Source organism: Cervus canadensis, chromosome 22, assembly GCF_019320065.1.
Source record: "Cervus canadensis isolate Bull #8, Minnesota chromosome 22, ASM1932006v1, whole genome shotgun sequence".
Classification (NCBI taxonomy): Eukaryota; Metazoa; Chordata; class Mammalia; order Artiodactyla; family Cervidae; genus Cervus; species Cervus canadensis.
The window spans coordinates 51,892,776-51,919,960 of NC_057407.1; the positions used below are offsets into that span (position 1 = coordinate 51,892,776).

Consider the following 27,185-nt stretch of genomic DNA (forward strand, 5'->3'; position numbering starts at 1 on the left):
GGCGGTCACCTGGGTTCTCCAAAGTCAGTCTGTAGCATGTTCTGTTTTTCCTGCTTTTAAGTTTAATGTATTGACCCTATCGACAAATTCTGGCCAGGTCAATCCTGCAACACATACCTGTCTCTTATGAGAAAGAAGCTTTTAAGTTCTCCTTTGCATCTGCAAAGAGACTAGCGATGAGCCTTGAACTCCCTGCTAACAGACTCCCTAACTGGTGCTTCTGCCTAAGGGTACAGGAGGATGAACATGACCAGTGCCCTGAATGTGGTTTGTCTTCATCTGTAGTTTTTTTTTTTTTTTTTTTCATCTGTAGTTTTTAAGCCATAATCAATTCCTATCAGTCATCACTTCTTAACCCAACCTGACTAGGCTTATGGGTCTTACTATGCATTTTCTGGCCTCTTTAGTCACAACTAGGCTTATGACATGGTAGCCTTCCCCGCCTTCTGCCCTGCGCAACTTCTGGACTGGCTACTCCTCTGCTCACGATGTGCTCTCCATTTTTAAAACTTTAACATAAAAAAAAAACAAAAAACTTTAACATGAAATCTCCAATGCCAACATACTGTAACCACTGTGAAAAAGACAAAATGTATTTAACAAGACTGTTCTGATAAGACTGTGTTTTAATTGCCTTTGACAGATATATCACATAATGGCGTAAAATGAATAATCTAGCAAAGATTATATGGAAAACAGATGAAAATGAGTTTGTGAATCCTTAACTGTATGTAAGCTTCCAGCCAAAAAAATTAAAAAAAATAAAATAAAAATCAGGGGTTAAAATTGTTTCAAAATTGTGTCTTCAAAACTAGCACCCTTCAGCATCTGTCTTTTATTCATTTTGCTGTGATACAACTAAAAAGGCTTGTAAATATTCCCCTGGGTCTCAGGTAAACAGTTTTCCATGAGCAAACCATCATTTTCTCTGCACAGTGAACGCTGGCATTTGGATGGGCTGGATCGGGTGGACGGGCTGGAACACTGGCTTCTTTCTCATTTCAGAGAGTGTTTTCACTGCAGGGAGCAGCTGATTCCTTTTGATGATCTGTAAGGCCAGCTGGGTATTACCTATAAAAACATTTCCCATTACAAAAAAGCATGTAACAATAGCACCACCTAACAAAGCAAGCCCATCAAGTCTCAAAAGAGAGGAAAAGATGATGGAGAAGAGCAGCGGTCTGCAACCGCTGCTAAATGCTAGAATCACGCAATGCCCCCTGCACCATCCTGGGAAATTCTGATTTAAGAAATTTAGTGTGTGAGCGGGGGGACAGAATTGTTAAACACTCTGCCTCTATGTTAAGGTAGAGCCCAGTTTGAGAACTTAAAAGGGCTCTAGACTGTGCACTAACCCTGCCACACCTTTCAGGAGGACGAGGCCTGCTGGGTGCCGTCTTAAGCAGTAAAAATGCACCTTCTTCAGCAATAAAAAGAGGCAAAACAGAAAAAAAAAAAAAAAAAAGAGGGAAGGCCTGTAAGGATTTCCATGATCAGCAAGGGGGTATGACGAACACCCCTTCATGCTTCTGTCCCCCCTCATCTCTCCCATTCAGCTCTCCTCTTCTACGTCACATCATCTCGCATGTAGGGCCCACAGCCTTTCTTCTAGGTCATATATGCCCCCAGAGGCATGACCTGGATTTAGGCTTGAATAAGAAGTCCTCAGCAGGAACTGGCTTACGGCAAAGCTTATTAATGACATCTGTGTTTTAAACACTAAGGTGTACAGGCCAAAGCCACTGCATTCTGTCTCAGGTTCTCAATTAAGAGTTATTTGGATGCCTGAGAGAAAGGTTAATTAGTAGAGATTAATTATAATTGTCAGAAGTTATGCTACTCTTCATTTTCACAGACAAAAGGATATACACTTAACCTGCAAGAAGTAGGAATTTGCAAGATATCAAAAACTCCCTTGTTTAGAAGAATGTGATGGGTAACATCTTTTCCGTTTCTAAGAGAAAGAGCAGACACCAAAAATCTCTGGCTCTCTGCAGGGCTACAGTCAAGAGAAGAACCACTCACCATTCTGTAGCTCAAGGTAGACAGCCAACAGGATGGCTTCAGGGGGCACCTCTTTGGGATGGATCATTGAGGCCGCCTTCACTCAAAACAAAAGAGAGACCCATGAGAAACCGGTAGCTTAAGATACAAACTCTGAGTAATGCCAAAAAAAGAAAAAGAATGTCAACCTACCAATGTCGAGTCAGCAAACCTACTCGAGCTCACTGGGACACTACAGTTCTGCTCGGACGGCCCTAGTTCTTTGTCTTCATCCCTCCCGATTAAACTAGACATGTAATTTTTAGTACATATTTATCTTCCCTTGCCTAATCCATAATGAGTTCTTAACAGGAGAAAGAGCTGCTTCCCTCTTGGTCTTCTCCTGCTTGGGATTCTTCCAGCTCTTGCCCATGCTTGTTTTTTGTTTTGTTTTGGCCATCCCTTGCGCCTTGTAGGATCTTAGCTCCCCAACCAGGGATTGAACTCATGCCCCCTACTGTGGAAGCGTGGACCTAACCACTGGACTGCCAAGAAAAATGCATCTGAGGATGAGCCCTTTACAGTTCTGTGGAACCCCTCTGCGGCTGCCGATGGCAGTACCTATTCCCCTACTACAGGTTGGGTCCCTGCCTGTGACTGGTCCAAGGACGGGCAGGGGACCTCAAGAGCCCTGATCAAAAGTTCCCCCGAGACCTGCTGATGCGGCCCCTCTGGGTGGGAGAAGTCAGAGGTCTAGTTCAGTTACACGGCGCCAGGAACTTTTATTGTGTGCAGAATTTCTTGGTACTGACTTTGTGAACCCTTCTTCCTAAAAAGGTGTACCTGTAATTTAACTTTTTGAGTGGACAGAGATTCACGCAATTCAAAACTACAAAGCAAACAGGTGTCCGGGGAACAGTCTCCCATCTCAGTGCTCCAGCTACACAGCACCTCTCCTGGAGCCAATGTTAGCAGTTTCTGGCGTATTCATCCAGAGATCCTTTATGCATACACAGGATTACATAAAAACTTTTATTTGTGCATTTATTTGTTCTTTTCACTTAAAATATGTCTCAGATATGTTATTGTTTTAGTATGCAAAGTTTACAGCTGCCTTGGGTTCAACTATATGGAATACCATTACTGATTTGACTGAGCACTGATATAGATATGGATAACTATCTTTGGAAATATTGATGATTAAAATCTTCAGGAAAACTCTCCATTAGGTGCCTAGGTTCACTTGCCACAAGAGTCCGTTGTGTACCTTGCAAGAATATGTCTGGGGCCTTCCTTGGTGGTCCAGTGGCTAAGACTCTGTGCTCCCGGTGCAGGGGGCCTGAGTTCGATCCCTGCTCAGGGAACTAGAACCTACATGCTGTAACTAAAGATCCGGCATCCGCAACTAAGACCCGGCACAGCCAAGTAAATCATTTTTAAAGAGAGTATGTCTGGAGGAGTCCTGTTCCCACGTTTAACAAACCGACCAGACGTCAGGACGCAAACAGGACGACAGAGCCCAGCGACCCCAAGCCCCTGCGGCTGCTCCACAGGACGCCCGGCCCCGGCCCAGCCTCACCTGGTGGAGACACTTCCGGGCTTTGTCATACTCGCTTCTCAGGCAGTAGGCGCTGCCCAGGTTGAACAGCATCACCGTCCGGGCTGAGTTGACGGAACTGGGGTAGCACTGAGGGGCCCGTTTCCCAGCTGGGGAGAAGAGCAGACCCGCGTGAAGAGGCCGGGCCGGGGGCACGGAGGCGACCCCTCCACCGCCCGCGAAGCTGCCCAGGATTTACACCCGGCTATCCTCCTCGGGCGGACAGAGGAAGGCCACGGAGGCTCGAGGGCGAGTCTCTGGGAAGCAGTCTGGGCTACTGAAGTCTTTACAAAATGTCTTACTTACAGGATTCCATCGCTTCATTTTCACCTCTGTCTGATCCTACAAAGACACGAAGATAAATCTGAAGGGGCCAGACAAAAAGAGTGTATTTTCCAAAAACTTGCATTTTCTTTATGAAATGGAAATCTAATATTAAGGCAATCTGTCACAGTATTTCCTTTTTTATGTAGTGGAGGTTCTAATAACACTGGTGGCTCAGATGGTAAAGAATATGCCTGCAATGTGGGAGACTTGGGTTTGATCCCTCGGTTGGGAAGATGACCTGGAGGAGGGCATGGCAACCCACTCCAATATTCTTCCCTGGAGAAACCATGGTCAGAGGTGCCTGGCGGGCTACAGTCCATGGGGTCGCAAAGAGTCAGACATGACTGAGCGACTAAGCACACAGGTTCTAATAAAAGACACGAGAATGCCACCTCCCACCCACCACCACCACAAGTTTGAGAAATAACCTCGAATAAAGGAAATTCTAGTCTTGCTCCCTCAAAAATTTAGCCATGATTTAAAACTGACTTTTGAATGTGTTTTTACTCTCCCCGCGATTGTGGAATCCCCCCACAGAGAAAAACACAGTATAAGAATCAAAACAAATTGTTCTAGACTTCCTCAGTGGTCCAGTGGTTAAGAGTCCACGCTCCCAAAGGAGGGGGCTCAGGTTCAATCCCCAGAGAACTAGATCCTACATGCTGCAACTGAGTTTGTATGCTGCAACTAAGGCTCCAAACAACCAAATAAATAAATATTAAAAAACAAACAAACGAATCGCTCTAACACCATCAGCGTTTCAAAAGTTAGAATTTAGCAATTAGTACATAGTAAGTACAGCCTAAACTACAGACTGCCGACCTAAAACTCCCTTCCCTTCACAACCGTGCCCTTAAATTTCTATACATCCTGAGTTACAATGGAAAGGCAGTGGAAATGGTGAAGAGTTCTGATCAAACATGTCTTCCTTAACCTTGGTCCTGCTCGTTTGAAGAGATCCCTAAGGAGACATCAGTGACATTCTCCGGGTTCAAGTGAGTAATAGCATCAGAGATTCTGTCCAGAGAGATGAGGGCTTCTGCAGCATATAAATGACCCAGGAACCTGAAATGAAAAAAACGGGTTCCAAATTGAAATGTAGGTCATCACAAAAATACCCAATGTATAAAATAATCTGGAGTATATGTAAAAATTTCAAATATGTTAAGAATCACTTAAATTTTTCTCTTTAAAAATATCTTAAAATACACAATAATTTTTATGTTCGCTAAGAAGGAATAAATGACATATCAAGACAGCAGTTTAAAAAAAACAAACAAACAAACAAACAAACAAAAAAGACAGCAGTTTAAAGTGGGCAGTATGGCAAAAACCACTACAATATTGTAAAGTAATTAGCCTCCAACTAATAAAAATAATTGGAAAAAAAATAAAGTGGGCAGTAAATCAACTGTATTTCAATAAAAATTTAAAATATCGTTGACAAATGTATGCTCTTCTGTTTATACAGAAAATACCATAAGGGAGTGATGAAGTTCTGAAGGAAGTGGCAGATCCTAAGATATGTGCCCTGGGAGTGGAGGATCAGAGTTAGGGTTCTCCAGCCTGTGCTGCCAGGTCAATCAGAAGGCACTAGGGCACCAGACTAGATTTGGGTTGGATCAACCCAAATTTGTTTTTTTTTCCCTTTAAATTTATTTATAACTTTGGTTGCACTGGGTCTTTTTTTTTCCCTTTAAATTTATTTATAACTTTGGCTGCACTGGGTCTGTCTTTTTTTTCCCTTTAAATTTATGTATAACTTTGGCTGCACTGGGTCTGTCTTCGTTGCCGCAAGCGGGCTCTCTCTGGTTGAGGCGAGCGGGGCTACTCTAGCTGCGGGGCATGAGCGTCTCACTCATGGCCTTTCTTGTTGCAGAGCACAGGCTCCAGGTGCACACAGCCTTCACTGGTTGTAGGACATGGGCTTCAGGCTCAGCTGCCCCGCGGCATGTGGGATCTTTGCCAACCAGGGATAGAACCTGTGTCCCCCGCACTGGCAGGCAGATTCCTAACCACCGGACCATGAGGGAAGTCCCTGGATCAGCTTCACTTCTTCCTCCCCTTCACATCCTCTCTTCTGGGTCCAGCTGCTGTCAGCTGGACCTGGTTCTTCCAGTGTCTTGCTTTGAGCCATTTTCCCCAAGATCATCTGATTGATTTTTCAAAATTAAAACAGCCTTAGACACAATACACCTTTGCTCAAAATCCTAATGACTCTTTCTACTTGAGAACAAAACTAAACTAAACTTTTGTAGATTTAAAAGCTCTCCACAGCTGGGTTCTGCTTTCCTGCTTTCCTGTATTCAGCCAACATCTCACTCCCCCAAAGGTTCCTCTGTTCCCGTCACTGACCTGGGCGGACACCCCACTGCGCTGCCTGCAGCCTTGCCTCCTGGGCTGCAAAGCCGGGCTGAACCCTAACTCCTCTGAAAGGCCAGTTCAGTTCCCAACTCCTTTAGCCAGCCTGTCCCAACTGAGTCTGTCCACATGGACCTTGAGTCCTCAAACCTTAGACTCTTCCCAATTTGACCAGTTTCTGGGATTTATGCACACTCAAGAGCATTTCTCTTTCTTTTCTTCTTTGGCTCTGCTGCACGGCCTGTGGAATTCCATCCCCTGACCAGGGATCACATCCAGCCCTCAGCAGTGAAAGCGCCGAGTCCTAACCACTGGGCCATCAGGGAATTCCCAAGAGCCATCTCATCTCTCTCCCTTTTTTTCTTAAGAGCTATCTCTTTATTAAGCAATTTCTTTCTTCTAACTAGCAGGAGCTGTAATGCCCCCGCTTCTTTAATTTTTAGTGGAGTAGAGTTGATTTCCAACGTTGTGTTAGTTCCTGCTTACAGCAAAGTACGTCAGTTATACATTTACATATATCCACTGTTCGTTAGACTCTATTCTCTGTAGGTCAGCATGGAGCATGGAGTTCCTTGTGCTACAAATTAGGTTCTTACTAATCTATTTTATATGTAATGCTCTTCTATTTTGCTTCCCCACCAGAAACCCTAACAGGAATGACAACTTAAAAAAATCAGTAACTTTAAATATACTTTGAAATAAGATATTCTAAAAATTGCATTAAGCCAGAATCCATAAGCCAATAATCATTACAAAACAGAGACACATTAGACTTTCCTGGTTGGTCCAGTGGTTAGGACTCCGTGCTTCCAAGCAGGAGGTGCAGATTCGACTCCCGGTCAGGGAACTGAGAACCCACACACCCTGGCAAGGCCAAAAAAATAAAAACATAAAAATACCCTCCTCCCACCCATAAACATACAAATTCAGAGAACCACTTCAAACCACTTCAAAATGTGTGAATTTACTTAAAAAAAAACAAAACAAAAAAAACCAACAATTAAATGCCTTCATGACACTCAAAGCCCAGACCTTCGGACGAGTACATGAAGGTAAAGTGGCCGTGGTACCTGGGCTGTCTAAGGCAGAAAGGCTTATCCTCACTGAAGAGATGGGGGTTCTGGCTAGTGATTAGGAACCAAAGATGAGGACAGAATGGTTAAAGAGAATTACAGATGAAATGATCAGACATGGCTTGGCCAATCCCTCAAGAAATCATAAAACCCAAGAATGTTGTTGCTTTGATGTTCAGAGGAAAGAAGCTGATAAAGGCGGTTGAAAACCCTCCCACAAATGCCAAGGAAAGAATCTAATTAGGTTTATTTGACAACAGTGATGACCATGTCAGAGAATTAAAAAAAAAAAAGCAGCAAGGATTTGTGTTTCATTTCTGTTAAAAATAAACACACACACAAAACTCTCCTCTACCGATGGCCAGGCACAGCATAGTCTGAGCAGCGGGTGTCTGGTAGGCACAGGCCAAGGCTCCTGGCTGGTACTTCTCAGCGCTGGGCCACAGGAGGGTGCCTTAGAGGCAACCCGACTGCCTTGATCTCCAGCCCAGGACCCTCCAGGCCTGGAGAGTCGACGAGATTTTCTCACAGGAGAGCGGGAGCGCTCATACTTGAATAGTGACAGTCTCTATGTTCCTGGATGCTCTTTTGTTTTGCCGGGGGGGTGGGGGGGCCCTCGCTGTGCACCCTATAGAATCTTAGTTCCCTGAAGGGATCGAATCTGTGTCCCGCTGTCATGGAAACACGGGGTGTTAACCACTGGACCGCCAGGGAAGTCCCAATCAATGTTAACTTTAGATACCTGTATAAAGTAATACCTTTATAAAAGGCAAAAATAAACATTTACAGAACTGTTCCTCAGGGTATGACCTCACAGTTCTAAGTGTTGCATGTTATAAACAAAGGCCACTGCAAGGGAAAAGAAGGTATTTTGGAAATTGTAACTATGTACATAAAGGAAGGGTGTACAAACAACTGTCCTGATGGTATGCAGAATACCCATGGTCTTGGATAAAATTTCCAGCATCAGCATCATACAAAGATTCAAAGAATGCTGCATGTTACTCAATTTTCATAAAAGAAAAGATGATGGGCTTTAGAAAATTTTAGAGTGACAATGACATTAATAGTGAAGAGGCATCTGAAGAGTTTAAATAAGACTCATGTTCTCTGGAAATGGTGCAGCTGTTTGGGAAAATATTTTAAATTCAAAGCAGATTTATCCTGTTGACCAAACTCCTTTTCATGTGGGTCTTTTCACCGAGGACTCAGCTTGTTTTGGGAGCTAGTATGTGATAATGTGCCCCCTCAGACCCAGAAAACAGGGTCCAGAGTTTCTGGTTTCTCATGCACAGTATGGTAAATGCCGTTTCCAATAACCCTCACGGTGCAACAAGTGAAAAAAAAGTTTCACTACCAAACACAAAAAATTAGCAAACTAAGAAACTTTTTTGCTTTCCCTAAGATAACTTACATTCCACCGGGGAAGTCCGAAAGGCAATATGCACCACAGACTCACGGGAACCCTCCAAACAAAACAAACACACAGGGTGAGTCACACTTACTTCAGAGATCCTGACAGCTTGGGCTGCTGAAGAAGTTTATCTGCGTGATTCAGAGCCATAAGGTTATCACCCAAAGCCAGAGCCACGTAGGCACTGCAGGCCAGTATGGAGCATCTGGAAGACAAAAGGCGTGGGCCGAGGAGACCCGAGTCACAGGTGGCGAGGGTGATGTCTGCTACACAGGAAAGGGCGGCCCGGATTGCCAGTGTGGCAACCTGGACGCCAGGCAAGGAGAGCAGAAGCCACAGTGCTAATGCTAAGAATTAGAAGGATGTACAAACCACCACCCGAGGCTCAGTTTAGCTGTTGACCTAAATCATCTTTGGCTTCCATCCCATCTCCCACAAAATAACCCACTGGAGTTAACAATATATACTTAGCCTGTAAAAAAAAATGTTAATTGCCTCATGGGAACTTACTCCCATAGAACATTTCTTTTAACATCCTAGAAATAAAGCTATGGAAGCACATTTGCGACTCTGCTAAGAAACAATTAACTTACAGAAAAATCCATTTTTTCGGATGTAAAAAAATCCATTTTTTACAGTAAGCTAAGCTTACTGTAAAGCGTTCTTCTCTGAAACTATTAAGAAGTCTACAGCTTTTGCTAAGCCACAGTATCAACAGTAACTAAAAGAATTTCATTCACATAGGTACTATTATCCTAAATGAATATTCAAGACCAAAAAAAAAGGATGAATAAATGTGAAGATAAAAAATGTAAGTTACACTGATTTTGCTAGGTTGGGCTGGAAAGGTAAACTTCTGTTTAGTTTTCTACTTAACGGGCAGCTCATTTAAAAGGAGTCTAGCTAAAGACTTGACACTAATAGATCATTTGAATGTTAAACAACCGCTCCACAAAGCAATCTTAAAATAAACCCTTGTCAAATAGAAATGAGGTCTGAATGGCCAACCACAAATGACCTGACATTAGATACGGGGTTCTGAGTTATGTTTACAAATTACAATACATATGTATATCATGAAGTGCACTCCGGGTGTAATTTCAGTCTGAGAAGAATGTGGCCATCCTAGCAACATGGCTTTCTAATACTCTGCAATTCTCTGACTAGAAATGCCCCTCTGGTAAAACCACAGGCGGGCAAACTCAGAAGCAGCCTGGTTCCTCCTCACTGCCTCAGTCCTGGTTGCTGGAACCTTAGAAAATCGTCCACTAAAGGAAAAGCAGCCCCTCAACCCCTAACAATGCAGAATAGTAGACTGGCAGGAGGAAACTAAGATTTATGGCCTGAGGCTGTGATGATAAGGGCGAGAAGATTGCCTAGTGTGGGTCCTTGTTTCATGACAAAGTGGAAACTCAGATCCAAAGTGACTAAATATATTCTCCAGCTTGGAGCATATGACTAGGGTCAGGACAAAGAGTCAACACCACGGACTCCCCATTCATGGGTCTCCCACACTATCACGCTGCTTCTTTGTCAGTTCGTAAGACTGCCCTAAAAATAAAGTATAAAGAATAGATTATATTATGATTTTTCTAGTGCATACAAAGCTATGCACACACATGCAACCTATCTTTTTATCATTAATTATTGCTCTTTTTATTTTTTGGCTGCGTCGTGTGGCACGAGGGATCTTAGTTCCCCGACCAGGGATAGAACCTGCGGTCCCTGCACTGGGAGCGTGGAGCCTTAACGACTGGACCGCCAGGGAAGTCCCATAATCTGCCTTTTTAAACAGGAAGAAAACAGAATTTAATTGAAATGTTACAAGTTTACATTTTGTTACAGAGCACATAATTTAAAATCTAAACCCTGTTCATAGAAGGGAGTCACTTAAAAGCAGCAAGTAGTGTCATTACCAAAGGGATTTTCCTGACAAGCCTACAATCATCTTCATGTGTCCAACAGCTGTCTTCACTAACAAGGCCATCCCGTGGCAATGACCCCCAGGGGGAGTCCTCTGTGATGGAAGACTCCAGGGCCCAAAGGAGGGAGGCACTGGCTAGTTATCTCCTATTTTCAGGAGCACTTCAGTGGTTAGCTCTGTGTGGTGAGATTAGGGTGACTTAATTTCCTCTTTTGGTTTATTTATAGTCTTATTTTTGAATGGCAATAAGCATTCATTCATCAGTCAGATATGCACTGCTTATGAAGAAAAAGAATCACTTTTAAAGGCCTGGGTCTTGGGCTTCCCTGGTGGTCTAGTGGTTAAAAACCTGCCTTGCAATGCAGGGGACACTGGTTCAATCCCTGGCCTGGGAAGATCCCACATGCCGTGGGGCAACTAAGCCCATGTGCCACAATGACTGAAACTTGCGTACCCTGGAGCCAGTGCTCTGCAACAAGAGAAGTCCTCCCACCACAACTAGAGCATAGCCCCTGCTTGCCACAGCTAGAGAAAGTGCGTGTGCAGCAATGAAGACCCAGTGCAGGCAAGAATAAATAAATAATAAAATAAAACAAAGGCCTAGGTCTCTAGAGGCCCTAGGCCATCATCAACTCACAGTACTTGAATGACAGTCACACAACTGAATATCCGTTTCCATCTGTGACTCTTGCCAAAGGCCAGGGCAAAACATAAGCTCCTTAAAAGCAGAAGAAGCTTGCATCTTTTGTTTTCTACACAAAGGCTGGAGCAATTTCTCAGTGTCTGCGTAGGTGTTTAACAGGCCGTCACTGTTAAGAGTCACAGCTTTCAACATTGTCCATCTCCTTCTCCAGGCCCCCAGACGCCCACCTGCCCAGGTGGCAGGCCACCTTGCGGATGAAGCCGACTCCTCTCCGGCTCCCAGACACAGGCTCCCGGGCCAGAGTCTAGGACAGGCCTCGCCTCAGGCAGGCGTGCTGGGAAAAGCCTGCCCTGGCCTCTCCTGACAGTAGGGGGGCTATTACTGCTCCAGCCCACTGTCAAGCCCACTTTGGGTCCAGAAATCAGTCATGTAAGACTTGCAGCAGGATTCTGCTTCCCAAACTATATTGATGTACGAGGTTAAAAACTGGTTTTCCTCAGTTTTTACCTTTTTCCCCATGAGACACGGTGTCAAATTGGAACAGGGTGAAAGATTCTACTGTTAAAGCAAGTTCCCTATTAAAAAATACTTGAATACGTGAATGCAAAACTCTCTGCTCAAGAGTCATCACATTAAAGTACATTTCCTCGCATGAAACTAAAACTAACATTCATACTCCTCTTCTCCGAGTGCCTTCCCATCCACCCTAAGGCATCTCTTACCACCCTCTTGCTCACCCTCCATTTCCTCTTGGGAGACAACACTCCGCGCTGCCTAATTCCTGCAAACTGGTCACACCAGAAAGACGCTTGGCTCTGGAGAAATCACTTCACTTCTGATAGCTGCAACTTAAAATACTGACATCACCCCTACCCCCGCCCCACCCTGCCCCACCACTTCCTCGAGTCACTGTCCGATCTGCTTGACCAACGGCTCAGTGGATCTGACAGGTCATCAGACCGGAAGAACTATACCTCAGGGGAAGGGACGTGCTGGTTTCCCCCGCCCTGCCGCGTACCCCTCCACCGCGGGGGATCCTATACGACCCTGCCCGCTCCTCCACACGCTGGAGGAGTTGCCTCTAGAGCCACAGAATGCCAACCCTTGGTAAAGAACAGAACAAAAAAGAACAAAGAAAGGAGACAAACGGGGAAAATCTTGTCCTTAAAGGACCAAACTACAGCAACAAGCCACTTAAGACTGAGCATTAAAATGTGTCAAGCCATATAGTCTGTGGGTAAAATGAATCTAAACCAAGTGCCTGAAACAGCAGTTAGTTCAGTCACTCGGTCGTGTCCGACTATTTGCGACCCCATGGACTGCAGCACATCGCCCTGTCCATCACCAACTCCAGGAGCTTACTCAAACTCATGTCCTTGGAGTCGGTGATGCCACCCAACCATCTCATCCTCTGTCGTCCCCTTCTCCTCCCACCTTCAATCTTTCCCAGCATCAGGGTCTTTTCCAATGAGTCAGTTCTTCACATCAGGTGGCCAAAGGATTGGAGTTTCAGCTTCAACATCAGTCCTTCCAATGAATATTCAAGATTGATTTCCTTCAGGATGGACTGGCTGGATCTCCTTGCTGTCCAAGGGACTCTTAAGAGTCTTCTCCAACACCATAGTTCAAAAGCATCAATTCTTTGGCACTCAGCTTTCTTTACAGTCCAACTCTCACATCCATTCATGGCTACTAGAAAAACCATAGCTTTGACTAGACGGACCTTTGTTGGCAAACAGCTCAACCCACCTCAAAAGAGGCTACACTGGGGGTAAGTACAGCCAGTCACCATTTATCAAAGGTAAATAAATTCACAAAGTGACCTCATAACACACGTTATTTGAAAAATTGGCTCAAAACATCCTATAAAGAATTTCTGCTAACAAATTGAATATGGTACTGGATTTAAAATTTTTTTTAATGTACATTTCAAACTGTTTCCATTTACCTACAAAAATCTAGAAAATGTTAAACGTGTCAACTCCAGTTCTTAAAATTTGAAGCTTCATGTCTTCCGTAAACATTTCACTTTCTAATAACTGTTCTGTTACTAACAGCCTTACTGATAAACACACCCCAAATCCAATACCAAGAGAAGGCCAGCTCAAAAAAGCTGAGGAAGTTTTCCTTTTCAACCAAATCTAGCATCTCAAGGAATCCAGTCCTACCCCAGGCAGCAAATAAAATGCAACCGTCACAGACACAGCATCTTCTACGTGGACAGGACTGTAAAATCACTCAATCCAACTTGACAGAAGAGGAAAGAAAGGCCCAAATGGGTTAAACGATTTGTCCAAAGTCAGCAGGAGCCCTGTGGGGTTTCTCCAGAATGGGAGACCACTGAAGAATTATCCCAACCCTGGCTTGTGATTAATCTGATCACCATTCATCTAAATGGGGTCCTGGGATTCAGATGTGAATCGTGCTATGTGAAGACAAGCTGCTGATAAGATGAAGGATGGGTCCCACAGGCAGGTTCCCTTTCTTGGAGGGGTTTACTAGATGAACACATTTCAGTAGGATCAGACCCAGTTAAAAGACTGAATCGGGGCTGAGTCCCTAACAAGAGCAAAATGAGAGTCAGGAGATTATTAGCCACGATCTTATTTTAGGTATGTCTCTCCCACTACAATAGAAGTATTTGGCTAAGACCAAAAGAAATAGGATTCCTTAAGTACACTAAAACTGCCTGTGATATTTATGTTATCCACCATTTGTTTGGCTCATCTTCTTTTATAAACACTGGGCCATGGGAGGTCTCTTTTAACTGAATGGGAAATAATTCACTGGGTGTCACATAAGAAGTCTATAAGAACTAATTAAGGTTCCATAATTTATACTTGTGGAATAACTGGGCCGAGTTAAATTTGGTCTGAACATTTCCTTTTATCCATTTTGAGTCTCTTGCTAAAAAAAAAAAAAAAAAAAATTGAAATTATCTGTGTCAGCAAAAAAAAAAAGACAAATTGAAATTTCGTTTTTATATTCTTTGTTCCGATTTTCTCTTACAGACATTTCCCATATTGGCCCCAACATTATTTCTTGCCCTTTTCCAGTTCTGTTATACTTTTTTCCAGGTTCTAGAGAAGCCTCTAATTTATCTTTAAGAAATCAAAAGTTCTCTAGTATCACAATCTCAGAATGAATAACAAAAATGTCCTATAATATGCAATATATAATACTTTGTACATACCCATGACAGTTATTAAAATAGCACACAACAATAAAATGTTAATGTGACTAACCTTGTGGACTTCTCTCTTTACTATTAATAAGATGTGCTTAGTTGTTCAGTCATGTCTGACTCTTTGCAACCCCATGGACTGTAGCTCGCCAGGCTCCTCTGTCCATGGAATTCTCCAGGCAAGAATACTGGAGTGGGTTGTCATGCTCTCCTCCAAAGGATCTTCCCAACCCAGGGATCAAACCCAGGTCTCCCACACTGCAGGTGGATTCTTTACTGTCTGAGCTACCAGGGAAACCCATTAATAAGATACTTCTATGCAAAAAGATTAATATGTTGAGCCCTTACCTCATATCATATACAAAAATTAACTCAAAATGGATCAAAGACCTACATGTAAGTGCTGAATAAAATTATTTAACTCTTAGATGAAAACATAGGGGTAAATCTCATGACCTTGGATTTGGCAGAGGATTCTTCGATATGACACGAGAAGTACGGTCAATAAAACAATAAAACATAAATTGAACTTTATCAAAATGAAAAATATTTGCGATTCAAACACCTGCAAAAGACCTGAAAAGACAACAGACAGAATTGGAGAAAATATTTACAAGTCATATATCTTATAAGGACCCTGGACCTAGAATATATAAGTAACTCTTACAACTCAATAATAAAAAAGACAACTAACCCCTTTAAAAAATAGACAAAGGATTTCAATAAACATTTCTCTAAAGAAAAAGATACAGATGTCTAATAAGCACATGAAAAGATGCTCAACATCATTAGGTTTCAGGGAAATGCAAATCAAAGCCACAGTGAGATACCACTTCACATCCACGACAATGTATCCATATAATAAAAAAGATGAACAACAAGTGCTGGTGTGGATGTGAAGAAATTGCCACTCTCATACACGGCTGGTAGGACTGTAAAAGCGGGGCAGCCACTTTACAGAACAGTCTGGTTATTCCTTAAATAATTAGATAGTTACCATGGGACCCAGCAATCCCACTTCTAGGTAGAAAAATAAAAACATGTCTACACAGAGACTTGGACATGCATGTTTAGAGCAGCGTTATTCCTAGTAGCCTAAAGATGGAAACAACCCAAAATGAATGAATAAGCAAAATGTGGTATATCCATACAACGGAATATCATTCAGAAATAAAAACGAATGAAATACTGATACAGGCAACAACTTGAATGAACCTTGAAAACATTACTGTAAGTGAAAGCAGCCAGTCATAAAACCCGCATATTACATAATCCCATTCACGGGAAAGTGCAAAACAGGTAATCTAGAGACAGAAAGTGGATTGATTAAGGCTGGGGAGTGGACTGAAGAGAAAGAGGTTACAGCCAAAGGGTGCGGGGTTCTGCAACTGACTGCGGTGATGACTGCACAATGCTGTGAATAAACCAACAATCACGGGATGTACACTTTAAACAGGTGAATTGTATGGTATGTGGATCATATCTCAATACAGCTGTTTTAAAAATATGTTATCAGTTATTTTGTTGTTTAGTTGCTAAGTCCTGTTCGACTCTTCGCAACCCCATGGACTGTAGCCTCCCAGGCTCCCCCATCCACAGGATTCTCCAGGCAAGAACACTGGAGTGGGTTGCCATTTCCTTCTCCAGGGGATCTTCCTGACCCAGGGATCGAACCCTCGACTCCTGCGCTGCAGGCAGATTCTTTACTGCTCAGCCAATTTATCAGTGATAGTCAATAAATGTTTGACCTAAAAAAAGTCAACCCTTATAATATATTAGGTTGTATACTGTAAAAAGTCAACCCTTATAATATATCGGGTGTGTATAGTGTGTAAGAAAATCATTATTTCCCAAAAGCACATGGTAACATTAGTATTTAAATCAAAGCATATGGCCAAGATATCAACCCTGTACATGTTTTTGCACTATAAGAGTCATTTGGGAGTTAGGCCTTTTAAAGATGAATTTTTCTGATGAAACACTCGGCTAAATTTTGTGGCATGTGTGAGGAAACTGGCATAGGAGCAGTATCACACACTGGTAAAAACCAGGTATCAAAAAATACAAATACGTCAAGTGGTTCTAAACCTTGGAGGCAGCACTGTCCAAGAGAAATGTAATCGGGGCCATGAGTGTTATTTTATATTTTCTAGTAGACACATTAAAAAAAAACAAACAGATGGAATTAATTTCATTATTTTAAAATTAACCCAATATATCTAAACTGTCATTTCAACATAATCAATACAAAACATTACTGACATATATTACAGTTTTAGAAGTTGTGAAATTGGTGTGTATCATACATCTGAACTGTGTACCTTTCATGAGCCATGTCCCATGTGCTCAGGGCCCAGTGATGAGTGATTGTGATTTTAGATACTGAGGCTTTAGGGTCTAAGGAATACACATAAAATACAAGGAGAGTTTTTTGTTGCTGTTAAAACGCCCCGTTTTCCACATGTCACCCCATGAGTGATATGTCAGAGAAACTGACCATTTATGAATCATTAATGGTTAGTTGTATTTCCCCAAAGAATATATTTAGAGTTATATGAACTTTGAAAATTTTCAAAATTTCTTAAAACATTTTAAGTTAGGTATGATTTTTATATCATCTTAAAATACATCATCTTAAATGTACAGCTTGCTAAGTTTGAACATATACATGTAACCACGAGTCCAATTAAGATACAGAATATTTCTTTCACCCCACAAAGATAGATTCCTTCCAGTCAATTCCCTAAACACTGTTTTGATTTCTATGAACATAAGTTAGTATAGCTTCTGCCTATCTTACAAATGGTATAAATAGAATCATACAGTACGTACCTTACACTGAGTAAAAGAAGAAACAAAATGTTTTGAAATTTACATCATGTTGACTAGAGCCTCAGTAGCTTGTTCCTTTTCACAGCTGAGTAGTATTCCAATATACAGAGTGGCCTGTAATTTATTTATTTATTTATTTTTAAAAAAAAAAAAAAATTTAATTTGGCCTCACTCGATCTTACCTGGGGCATGTAGGATCTTTAGTTTCAGCATACAGGACCTAGTTCCCTGACCAGGGGATCAAACTCGGGCCCCTTCCGCTGGGAGTGTGGAGTCTCAGCCACTGGACCACCAGGGAAGTCTCTACTTAAGTTAAAAAAATTTTTGGTTGCACTGAGTGGCATGTGGGATCTTAGCTCCCCGACCAGGGATCAAACACTTACTTGCCCCTTGGGATGGAAGCTTGCAGTCCCAGCCACCGGACCACTAGGGAATTCCTAGACAGCAATTTAGTTAAGCCAATCTCCCACTGATACATGCTGAGGCTATTTCTACTTTTTGTCTATCAAAAGTAAAGCTGCTTTAAAATTCTCACGTGGACAAATTTTCATTTCTCTCAGACAAAAACTGAGAAATGGAATCACCTTTCACTTAAATAATGTAAGTCAGAGCGCTTCTTTAACAAGACTGCAGGGAGACTGAGTATGCGTGTCTGTGCATGAGTCTTCTTACTCGTATGAAACCAACGGCTTTGCTTTGGGTGATTCAGGAAATAAAGGAATATTCTTGCAGTATCATTATATATATGCCTTCTTGACCCAATGTATCAATATCTCTAAATTCATTTGAGCCTCATGATCAAACTATTAATTTCTGAGGCTTTTTCCTGCTTGGGGGATAAATTTCTGTTTTAATTTTGAGAATATTTTTTTCTGAAAGCTACCTTGATTTTAATACAGAACTTCACAATTGCTTCAGGTATCCTATGCCTTCTGAAAATATATCCGTAACTTGGTTAGAATGATTTTTTGGGGGAACCAATCTTCATTCATGTACAAACGAAAAAAAAAAAAAAAAGGAAACTAGTCAAGAAGCTCTGTCTGGATCCATACAGTAAGAAGTGGTCATTAGAACAGTCATGATAATTTACTGCATATTAGTTATGCTGGCAAAGAGGAAATGAGGTTTTGCATTGGTGTCTTGGGTATTAGAGCACAGAGGGGTCAAATATAATAGTCCATAAAAACTAAACTATGCACTCCTCATACACCTTTCCAATCACATAAACGAATTCAGGCTAGAAACAGATAAAATCTCTGACAATTCCAGGATCTCAACAGAGAACCAATGTGCTCAGGCTCCTCCTTTCTGCAGAAGACAGCTGGCTGCTGCCACGGAGCTGCCCTCTAACACACCCAACTACGCTGGGAGCTTTTATAGCTTTGAAAATTACGACACAAATCTTTTACGACTCCTTCCCCCACACCATTTATCTCCACATTATGGTTACTACTGTCCTTGTCCAGCCGTTCTTTTTATAAATCTACCCTAAGGCTCCTTCCATCTTGTTCCATTTCCCTTCTCCCATCTGCTCCATAAGAAAAAAAGGTTAGTATGTATCAGCAAACCCATCTTACCTCACTTTATGATGATGGAATTCCCTATGGAGACCCTCTGTCCCTGTCCACTAAAACAGGGAAGTAATTTTTTTTTTCTCTCTGAAAACCACCAATCCCCCTGCTAGAATGTGTGGAAAGCAAACAGTTGTGAAAGGCACAACACTCTCTGAGGGGATGAATGCCACCCTGCACATACCCGTCTCTCTTTCGGTGCCACTTACAGAAAGTAAATTTAAATTACTCAACTCTGTGGCTGTTCAACCAGCGTGGGATCAGAAACGTCTTAAATTACATGCACACATAAAGCAATCCCAAGATTAGCACTCATTCAAATAAACTTGTAAAAATGAAATCCAACTTAAATATTGCTGCAAATAACCTTCATCATTAAGGATTCCCCTTAACTGTATACAGCAAGAGTCACTGCAAAATTATTTATAACAGCAAAGACTGACAACATTATAACTAAATATAAGTCAACGTTAAATAGTCATATCCATATAACGCAATTGTATGCATCCATATAATGCAATTGTATGCACCCATTAGAAAGAATGAAACCAAGCTCTGTACGGACACAAACAATCTCTACAGATGCATTGTCAAATGCGGAAAGTAAGGTACAGAGCAGTGTGGAACGCTATGGATGTAGTGTAAAAATCCATATATATATGCTGGGATGGTAATGAGAAATCTCACTGGAAGGATACAGAGGAAGCTGGTCAGCTGCCGCCCAATGGAGAGGACTGGCCAAGATTTACTTCACACTGCGGAGCCTTTACCTTACCTGGATTCTTACCCTACAAAGTAATCTATTAAAGACAGAGGAACCCTGAGGTAAATATGAAATGTGGGTGGCTCCATAAACACAGACATCTGTAGAAAACAGTAGGCATATTGGGGGAAAAAAACTGTACATTTTGGGGGGCAAATTTAAAGCATTTTCCCAAATACAGCCTTGGCTGAAATTTATAATCTACCCCTTTACATCAGCCCACTTTATACCAAACCTAGATTAGCTTTACTTAATTTGCTTTGTTTTTTTCACATTTCCACTCACAAAAATAGTGAGTTTATTTTAGCTATATGGTTGGAATTTGATTCTTTTTTAAATTTCATTTTATTTCACTCCATAGCTATATTCTTTTGTATATTTTGTTCGTCATTGTTTCACCAGTAATTTGTCATAGTATTTTTTATTTTTTTGCTACCTTCTGACTCATATAAGAAATAAGAATTCAAGAAAATTTAAATAGAACTTTGGAAAAAAACATTTAATTACCTTTAAGTTAAAAAAAAAACCCAACAAAAAACAAGCTGCTTCTAAAACCTTAGATGACCAACTCATTTCTAACTAAATTTGAGAGCTTAGATTTTCTTCATATAATAAGAAGATTAATGCTTTCTTCCTGAAAATAAGATACAGTGGAAATTCACACATATATATATAACCCAGGAAAGAGAGGTTATATTACTGCAAAGTGGGAATTTGCCAGAATAAAGAGATAAAAAGCTGCTGTTTGGACTTCCTTGGTGGTTCAGTGATTAAGAATCTGCCTGCTAAGGCAGGGAACAGGTTCGATCCCTGGTCTGGGCGAATAAGCCTGTCCGCCACAACAACTGAGCCTGTGCCCCACACAGAGAAGCCCAGACACCACAGCTAGTAAGGAGTCTCTGCTCGCTGCAACCAGAGAAGGCCCATGGGCAGCAACAAAGACCCAGCGCAGCCAAAAAAAGAAGGCTGTTGCTTTGTTGAACAGGGTGCCTGGAGCCCTAAGCTCGCTGACAGCAACGCCATGCCATCAACACACTGATCTGACGATACATGACCAGAAAAAGGCACACGGCCAGTCTTTCCTCCGACAAGACTCATTAAGATTAATGGAGTAACTTCATGTTTTAAAAGCTGGAAGAAACAGATATTCCAGTAACAAAATAAAAATCGTCAGTTATCCCACCACTATGAAGGTTCTGACATAGCTCCCCTCCAGACTTTTTTCATGCAGACACACATATATATTATTTTATAAAAATGTAACTGTAAACTATTTAGAGACAAATCTTAGCATTTTATAGCTCTGTCCAAAGCTTTATTTGGAAAGGTAAATGAAATTAGTCAAATGTACTATGAAAAATTACATGAAACATGGAGAGAGCCTTACGTTATTAAGCTTATATAAAATAAATTCTAGATGAAACAAAAATTTAGATTGGTGGTTGTGACAGTGTAACAAAAAGTGCTAGAAAAATGTGGCTAAATTATTCTTTAAATCTTGGAGGCAAGAAGGCCTTTCTGAACATCGCACAAAATGGAAAAAAAAAGTAAAGATTGATAAATACAACACTTAATAAATGAAACTCTGTTTTATAACTAAATACCAGAAACAGTGTTATATGACAAACGATAAAGGTCAATTTCCTTAATAAAACAGTAAATACTACCAACAGGAGGTTCACAGTAAAAGTAACATAGGTGATCAATAAACTTTGGCATCAGATTGAACACCTTGGATTGAAAGAAACTTAAAATTTTAAAGTGAAGTCATTCCCCACTTATTAGGGTAATCAAATTATCACAAGAAGAAAGGACACGCCCCAAATCCCACCACCTGGTAACTGGCCTACTAAGTAATGCCGTTTTCTCCTAAGTGTTTGCCATCTGCTTCTAAGAGCAGTGCCTCTTCTTTTACCTGATTCCCCTGCAGCAAGCACCAGATTAGCACTAATGTTTGTTGGAAAGAATGTGATGAAATGAAATGCTTTCCAAAAATTTACAATGCTAATTTATATATTGCATATTACAATGCAATATATAAATGTCTCAACTGTACCCTTGTCACTTTTTGCAACGTAGTAGGTGAAAACATAAGCAATGATGGCTCTTTCATTCCATTTTAATTTGCAGTCCTATTATTGAAATCATTCTTAAGGAGACGCTGAACCATTAATCCTATATCCAAAACATAAAAAGATGATGGTCAAAAATATCCCAAATTTGTTGAAAGATAAATTTATAGATTTAAGAAAGTCAGCTAACACCAAGGGAGGTTAAAAACAAAGAAAACTCCACTTAGATTCATCATAGTCTAACTGATGAATGAAATACAGACAATCCACGTTGACAGAAAAATGGCACCTCTAACACAATGGCTGAGATCAGACACTGGAGGCCAGAAGATAATGCAGTGACGTCTTGAAAAAGCTGACTGAAAACAAGAACAAGACCTAAAATACTTCTATTCAAAGAAAAGAGCCTCCAAGAATGAAGATGAAATGAAGACAATTTTAGATTTAAAAAGGAAAACAAACAAAACAACATAAAACCTTAGGAAAAACTATGATGGGAGATCTTCAGATTGAAGGGAAATGATTTTATATAAAAATTAGAATCATCAGGAAATAGTACTCATGTAGTTAGACATAAAAGATTGCTCTGTTTCTTTCAACATAAACATGACTGTTCAAAGCAAATACAATGGGGTTTATAAATCTACACAGGCAATAATATAACTTACCCAAACTAACAGAGATGAAATAGAAAATCTGAATAGCATTTAACTACTGAAGAACTTAAATTCACTATTGAAACTTTCCTACAAAGAAGACCCTAGCTCAGATGGTTTTACTGGTGAATTCTATCAATCATCTGAGGAAGGAGCAGCACCTACATCAGATAAACTCTCAGAAAACAGAGGAAGTTACTTCCCAACTCATTCATATGTTCAGCATAACCCTGAAACTAAACCCTAAACAAGACATCTATAGGAATGAAGAACATGGACCACCTTTCCCTGTGAGCATGGGAGCAAACACTCCTCACAAAAAGATTCAATCCAACAGTTTATTAAAAAGGTAATACATCCTGCCTGGTAGGGTTAAATCACAAGATTGAAAGGTTGGTTTAATATCTGACACTTAATCAATGCAATTCATAATATTAACAAAATAAAGGACCAATGCAATGCTAATTTTGTTTAGATACTCACTTTAAGTTTTCTAACTCCTGTTTTCTTAATGGGGAAGAAGGTGGAGCTGGAATGCATTTGTCTCCATCATGGCTTTTACTGCTAAAATAAAGATAGAGTCCTAATTATGAAGAGCACAAATAATCAAATATACTGATAAAGTTTCATCTCCCTATCCCTACTCTCATGCAATTTTTTATGAAAAAAGTGTAAAAAAATCAAACTGAAAAATACAGTAATGCAGTATCACTAACATGTTAAAGCTGTAGCATAGGGACTTTTCTGGTGGTCCAGAGGTTAAGACTCCGTGTTTCCAATGCAGCGGACACAGGTTCGATCCCTGGCTGGGGAACTGGGATCCCACATGCTCCACAGTGCAGCCAAGAAATTTTTTTAAAAAAAAAGCTATACCATGTATTAGCTTCTTTCCCCTACTGCTTTAAAAAGTCTGTAACAGAAAACAATATCTCTACTATACAAAGGAAACCATTCCAGTATTTTTACAAATTTCTCATTCTTCTAGTTGTCTTTTACCAACTATAGCAAAGCATAACCCCTTGATGGAGGGAAAAAAATTCCACAATTTTTGTTCCCAATTTTCTATAATAAACGTTGTATTTTTAGCATCTTAGAAAAGATGCTGAGATGGAAGACTCGAGTTTAAAGGTGCCATATGTAAAAAAGAGCTCTTTACGTATAACGGTGTTTGTTTTATTACAAGATAAAATTCTCCCAATCTCTGTGCGCTCACTGCTTAGTCAACACTCCTGTCCGACTCGTTGCAACCCCATGGAATGTAGCCCGCCATGCTTCTGTGGCCATGGAATTTCCCAGGTAAGAATACTGGAGTGGGTGGCCATTCCCTACTCCAGGGGATCTTCTCAATTCGGGGACTGAACCTGTGTTGATTCTTTACCACTGAGTCACCTGGGAAGCCCCCCAATTTCTAGAGATTGCCATAATATTTCATTTAATGTAGAAAATCAGAAATATCCAGAAATATCCTGAAGGTCAGTGGTTTACAGCATGTTAAGAGAAAAGGCACAAAATAATAAGAAAAGAGAAGTTTTAGGGATTTAAGTATTGATTTTAATAAAGGTTTTTTTTTTTTAAAAAAGCCATCTCTGACAGCAACAGAATTTCTTGCAGTGATTTGTCATAGCAGCGAAAAGCTGTTACTTTCTACCTTTCTCTTTCAAGATTCTCTCCTCACTTAGCCTTCACCTTATTTTTCTCTTGTAGAAAAAGAAAACACACACACACACACACACACACACATTTGGCCAAGCTGCGTGGCTTGTGGGATCTTAGTTCCCCAACCATGGACTGACCCAGGCCTCGGCAGTGAAAGCTTGGAATCCACTAGACCGCCAGGGAATTTCCCAGAAATACTTAAACATTCATACTTCCTATTACTCAAAACAGAAAACTTTGGAAATTCCGGCTGCAGATTTTAGGAACTTATCTACTGGATGGAAGCTGACTAATGAAGACCCACAGACTTGACCGAGGGAGGTCAAAGCAGTCGGAATACCTGCAAGCGTCGCTGCTTTCACTGCTCTCCGGGTTGCCCCCTAACTGATTACTGTTTTTAGATCCATTTTCCTGCTTCGGATCTTGCTGGTCTTCAGGTAACAGCAGCAAGGCATTTCGGAGACAAATGGCAGCAAACTCCATACTGGCTACAGGAATGGCTGAAGACTGTCCATCACTGAAAAGAAGAAAACCAAGTCAGCTAACAAAACGACAACAATAAATAAGACTTCCCCATCATCAGGAATAAAACCAACGTAACTAAATAATAAAGGCTTTGCCCTTGGACAGATAGAAATGGTAATACAAGCAGTTAGAATGCTAAAGAATCCAAAGCCTAAATATCACACAGGCATACCTTGGGGACATCATGGGTTTAGTTCCAGACCACCACAATAAAGACAGCATCACAATAAAATAAGTCACACAAATTTTTTGGTTTCCCACTGGATATATAAGGAATGCCTACACTATGCTGTGGTCTATTAAGTTTGCAACAACATCATCTCTAAAAAAAAAAAAGCCAACGTACCTGTCTTAATATTAATTGTTAAATGCTAACTATCACTACCCTTTAGCAAGTCAAAATCTTCTCGCAACAGTACCATCGATGATCACTGATCACCATAACAAATAATGACAAAAAAGTTTGAGAAAGTGCCAAGAATGACCTAAATGTGACACACAGATTATAAAGTGAATAACTATTATTGGAAAAATGGCACCAACAGACTTGCTCCACTCAGGACTGTCACAAACCTTCAATTTGTGGGGGGAAAAAAAAAAAGCAATATCTGCAAAGTGCAACTCAGCAATAGCAAAGTGCAGTAAAGGGAGGTATGTCTGTATATAAGATGTAAAAAGTATAAGCAATAGATTGCAAGTATATGCATTATACACCATGTTGTTTCTGCTGGAATGGAACTTCAGGGACAACTTGACGGATACCCGCAATGTCAGTGTTAATCTGACAAGGGAGTTACAGACAATAAAAACCATAGTGAAGGCCAGGACAGGTACAATCAGAACTGGAAAGAAGGGGAAAAGTAGATTTTCACATCTGAGCTTTGTTTTGGTTGATGTTTGCTTTTGAAAATATCTTATTTACAGTTACCTTTTGAAAAAGTAATGTTATCAGTCTTATAACTTTGTTGAGATTTTATATAATTTCGTTGGTTTTATATATCAAGCTGAATCAGCTGTATTAGGGAGAAAAAAGTGAAAAGGTGTAACAGTTTTAAAATGGTAGGGAAGTGATGTTTTAACTTGTCTTTGAAAGAAATCTGTATTACTGTTGAAATAAAGAGCAAAATGTTGTGTGCCAGATATGTTTTTGAAACTTTGACAAAACTTTTAAATGGCAGTGAACAATTTTACTTTGGACAAAGCAGAAATTTTTTTACAAAGCCTACTACTTTAGAAATAGTAGCAACTCCAAACTGGAATCTTTGTAAGAGATAAAGATGTTCATATTTAAAAGTTCTTCAACTGAAAAGCTCTTCTACATGAGACAGCTTTATATTACCTTTGTTGATATATATAACAGTACTTTTTTCTCCTAGTACTAAGGAATTAGCTTTTGGGACTGTGAGAAAATAATAACTAAGTGAAAAGCATCAGTGATCAACTATATAAAAAGGAAACAACAAGATGCCCTCTTCTGGACATTCTGGATAATGGCACTGAATAGACCAGGGTTTCGTAGGACAACTTCAACACCCATGGATATAACAAAGCAAAATCACGTATGAAAGAACATTCGCCGCAGACCTATGCGTAGCAGTCTATTTGTTGAAGCAGCAATAAAATCTAGTTACAAAGTGGCTCCTCCTATGAGGTAATTTCCAACCATATTTTTTAATAAATAACACTATTATGAAATAGTATTAAACACATACCCTTTCTCTTTGCAAAATACTTACTTATAAACAGTATTCTGGATCGACTGTGATGCCAGAACTATTTTACGATGATAGCCTTGGCCAACAATAGACTGTACAATTCCTTTTTTACTTGGAAGACCTTTTGTTTCTTGTTCAGAAGTCTACAAAACACAAATAATTTCTAATTAATTTAATGGAATTGTAAGATGAGGTATGAAAAATAACCCAGGACCTTTCACAATTACTCTAAGAACCTTCTTAAGATCCACCAATGTGGTGTTTTGGGTGATAAATGTTTGGTAATGAAGAGGAGAGGACACGGGGCTAAAAGTCAGTGACATACACTACACTTTATTAGTATAAGCTCTGAGATAAATCTGAGGCAAAAGAGCAATTCAAGAGTGACTCAAGTAACAAGGTGCTACTGTACAGGAGAGAGAACAATATTCAATATCCCAAGAAAAACTATAATGGAAAAGAATATAAAAAAAGAATGTATTACAGAAAAATGACTCAAGTGTTTATTCAGAATGATTTATTTGGACCAGTCTGTGCCCTAGGCACCATGCTGGATATGACGGGCACTTTGGGCATTTTCTTTCTTAAAGAAACTAAGAGCCACAGAAACACAGTGAATGAGAGAAGGGACGTAGCTCCATTTCCTAAAACACAGATCTCTCCCTTCTTAACTGAAAGTATTAATTACAGTGTCAAAAACATATACACAAACAAGCTACATATGTCAACATTTATCATAGGCACGATCCTCACCTCCCAGGAAATTAAAATCCTACAGCCCTGTAAACATTAAACTGAAAATAGTAAAAGCTACTGGCACATATACAAATATTTTAGGATATTTCACTACAGTACACAATCTCACTATAGGAGCTTGGTGGTGCCAACT

General features: G+C 40.5%; 1 protein-coding gene across 2 annotated transcripts in view; it reads right to left on the reverse strand.

The window, feature by feature from the left end:
* Positions 1 to 608: 608 nt before the first annotated feature.
* The window catches only part of CNOT10 (CCR4-NOT transcription complex subunit 10), a 59,712-nt gene continuing 33,135 nt past the window's right edge, over positions 609 to 27,185 (reverse strand). Inside the window, exons 11-19 of one of the 2 annotated variants that reach the window (XM_043442689.1) lie at positions 26,318 to 26,439; positions 24,397 to 24,573; positions 22,884 to 22,961; positions 8,847 to 8,960; positions 4,842 to 4,972; positions 3,887 to 3,922; positions 3,563 to 3,690; positions 2,026 to 2,101; positions 609 to 1,071 (exon numbers count right to left, since the gene is read on the reverse strand). In XM_043442689.1, coding sequence (XP_043298624.1) covers positions 920 to 1,071; positions 2,026 to 2,101; positions 3,563 to 3,690; positions 3,887 to 3,922; positions 4,842 to 4,972; positions 8,847 to 8,960; positions 22,884 to 22,961; positions 24,397 to 24,573; positions 26,318 to 26,439 — 1,014 coding nt within the window. In that variant the 3' untranslated portion in view covers positions 609 to 919. Of the gene's footprint in view, positions 1,072 to 2,025; positions 2,102 to 3,562; positions 3,691 to 3,886; positions 3,923 to 4,841; positions 4,973 to 8,846; positions 8,961 to 22,883; positions 22,965 to 24,396; positions 24,574 to 26,317; positions 26,440 to 27,185 lie in introns of both variants that reach the window. The other variant, XM_043442688.1, reaches the window with a different exon arrangement.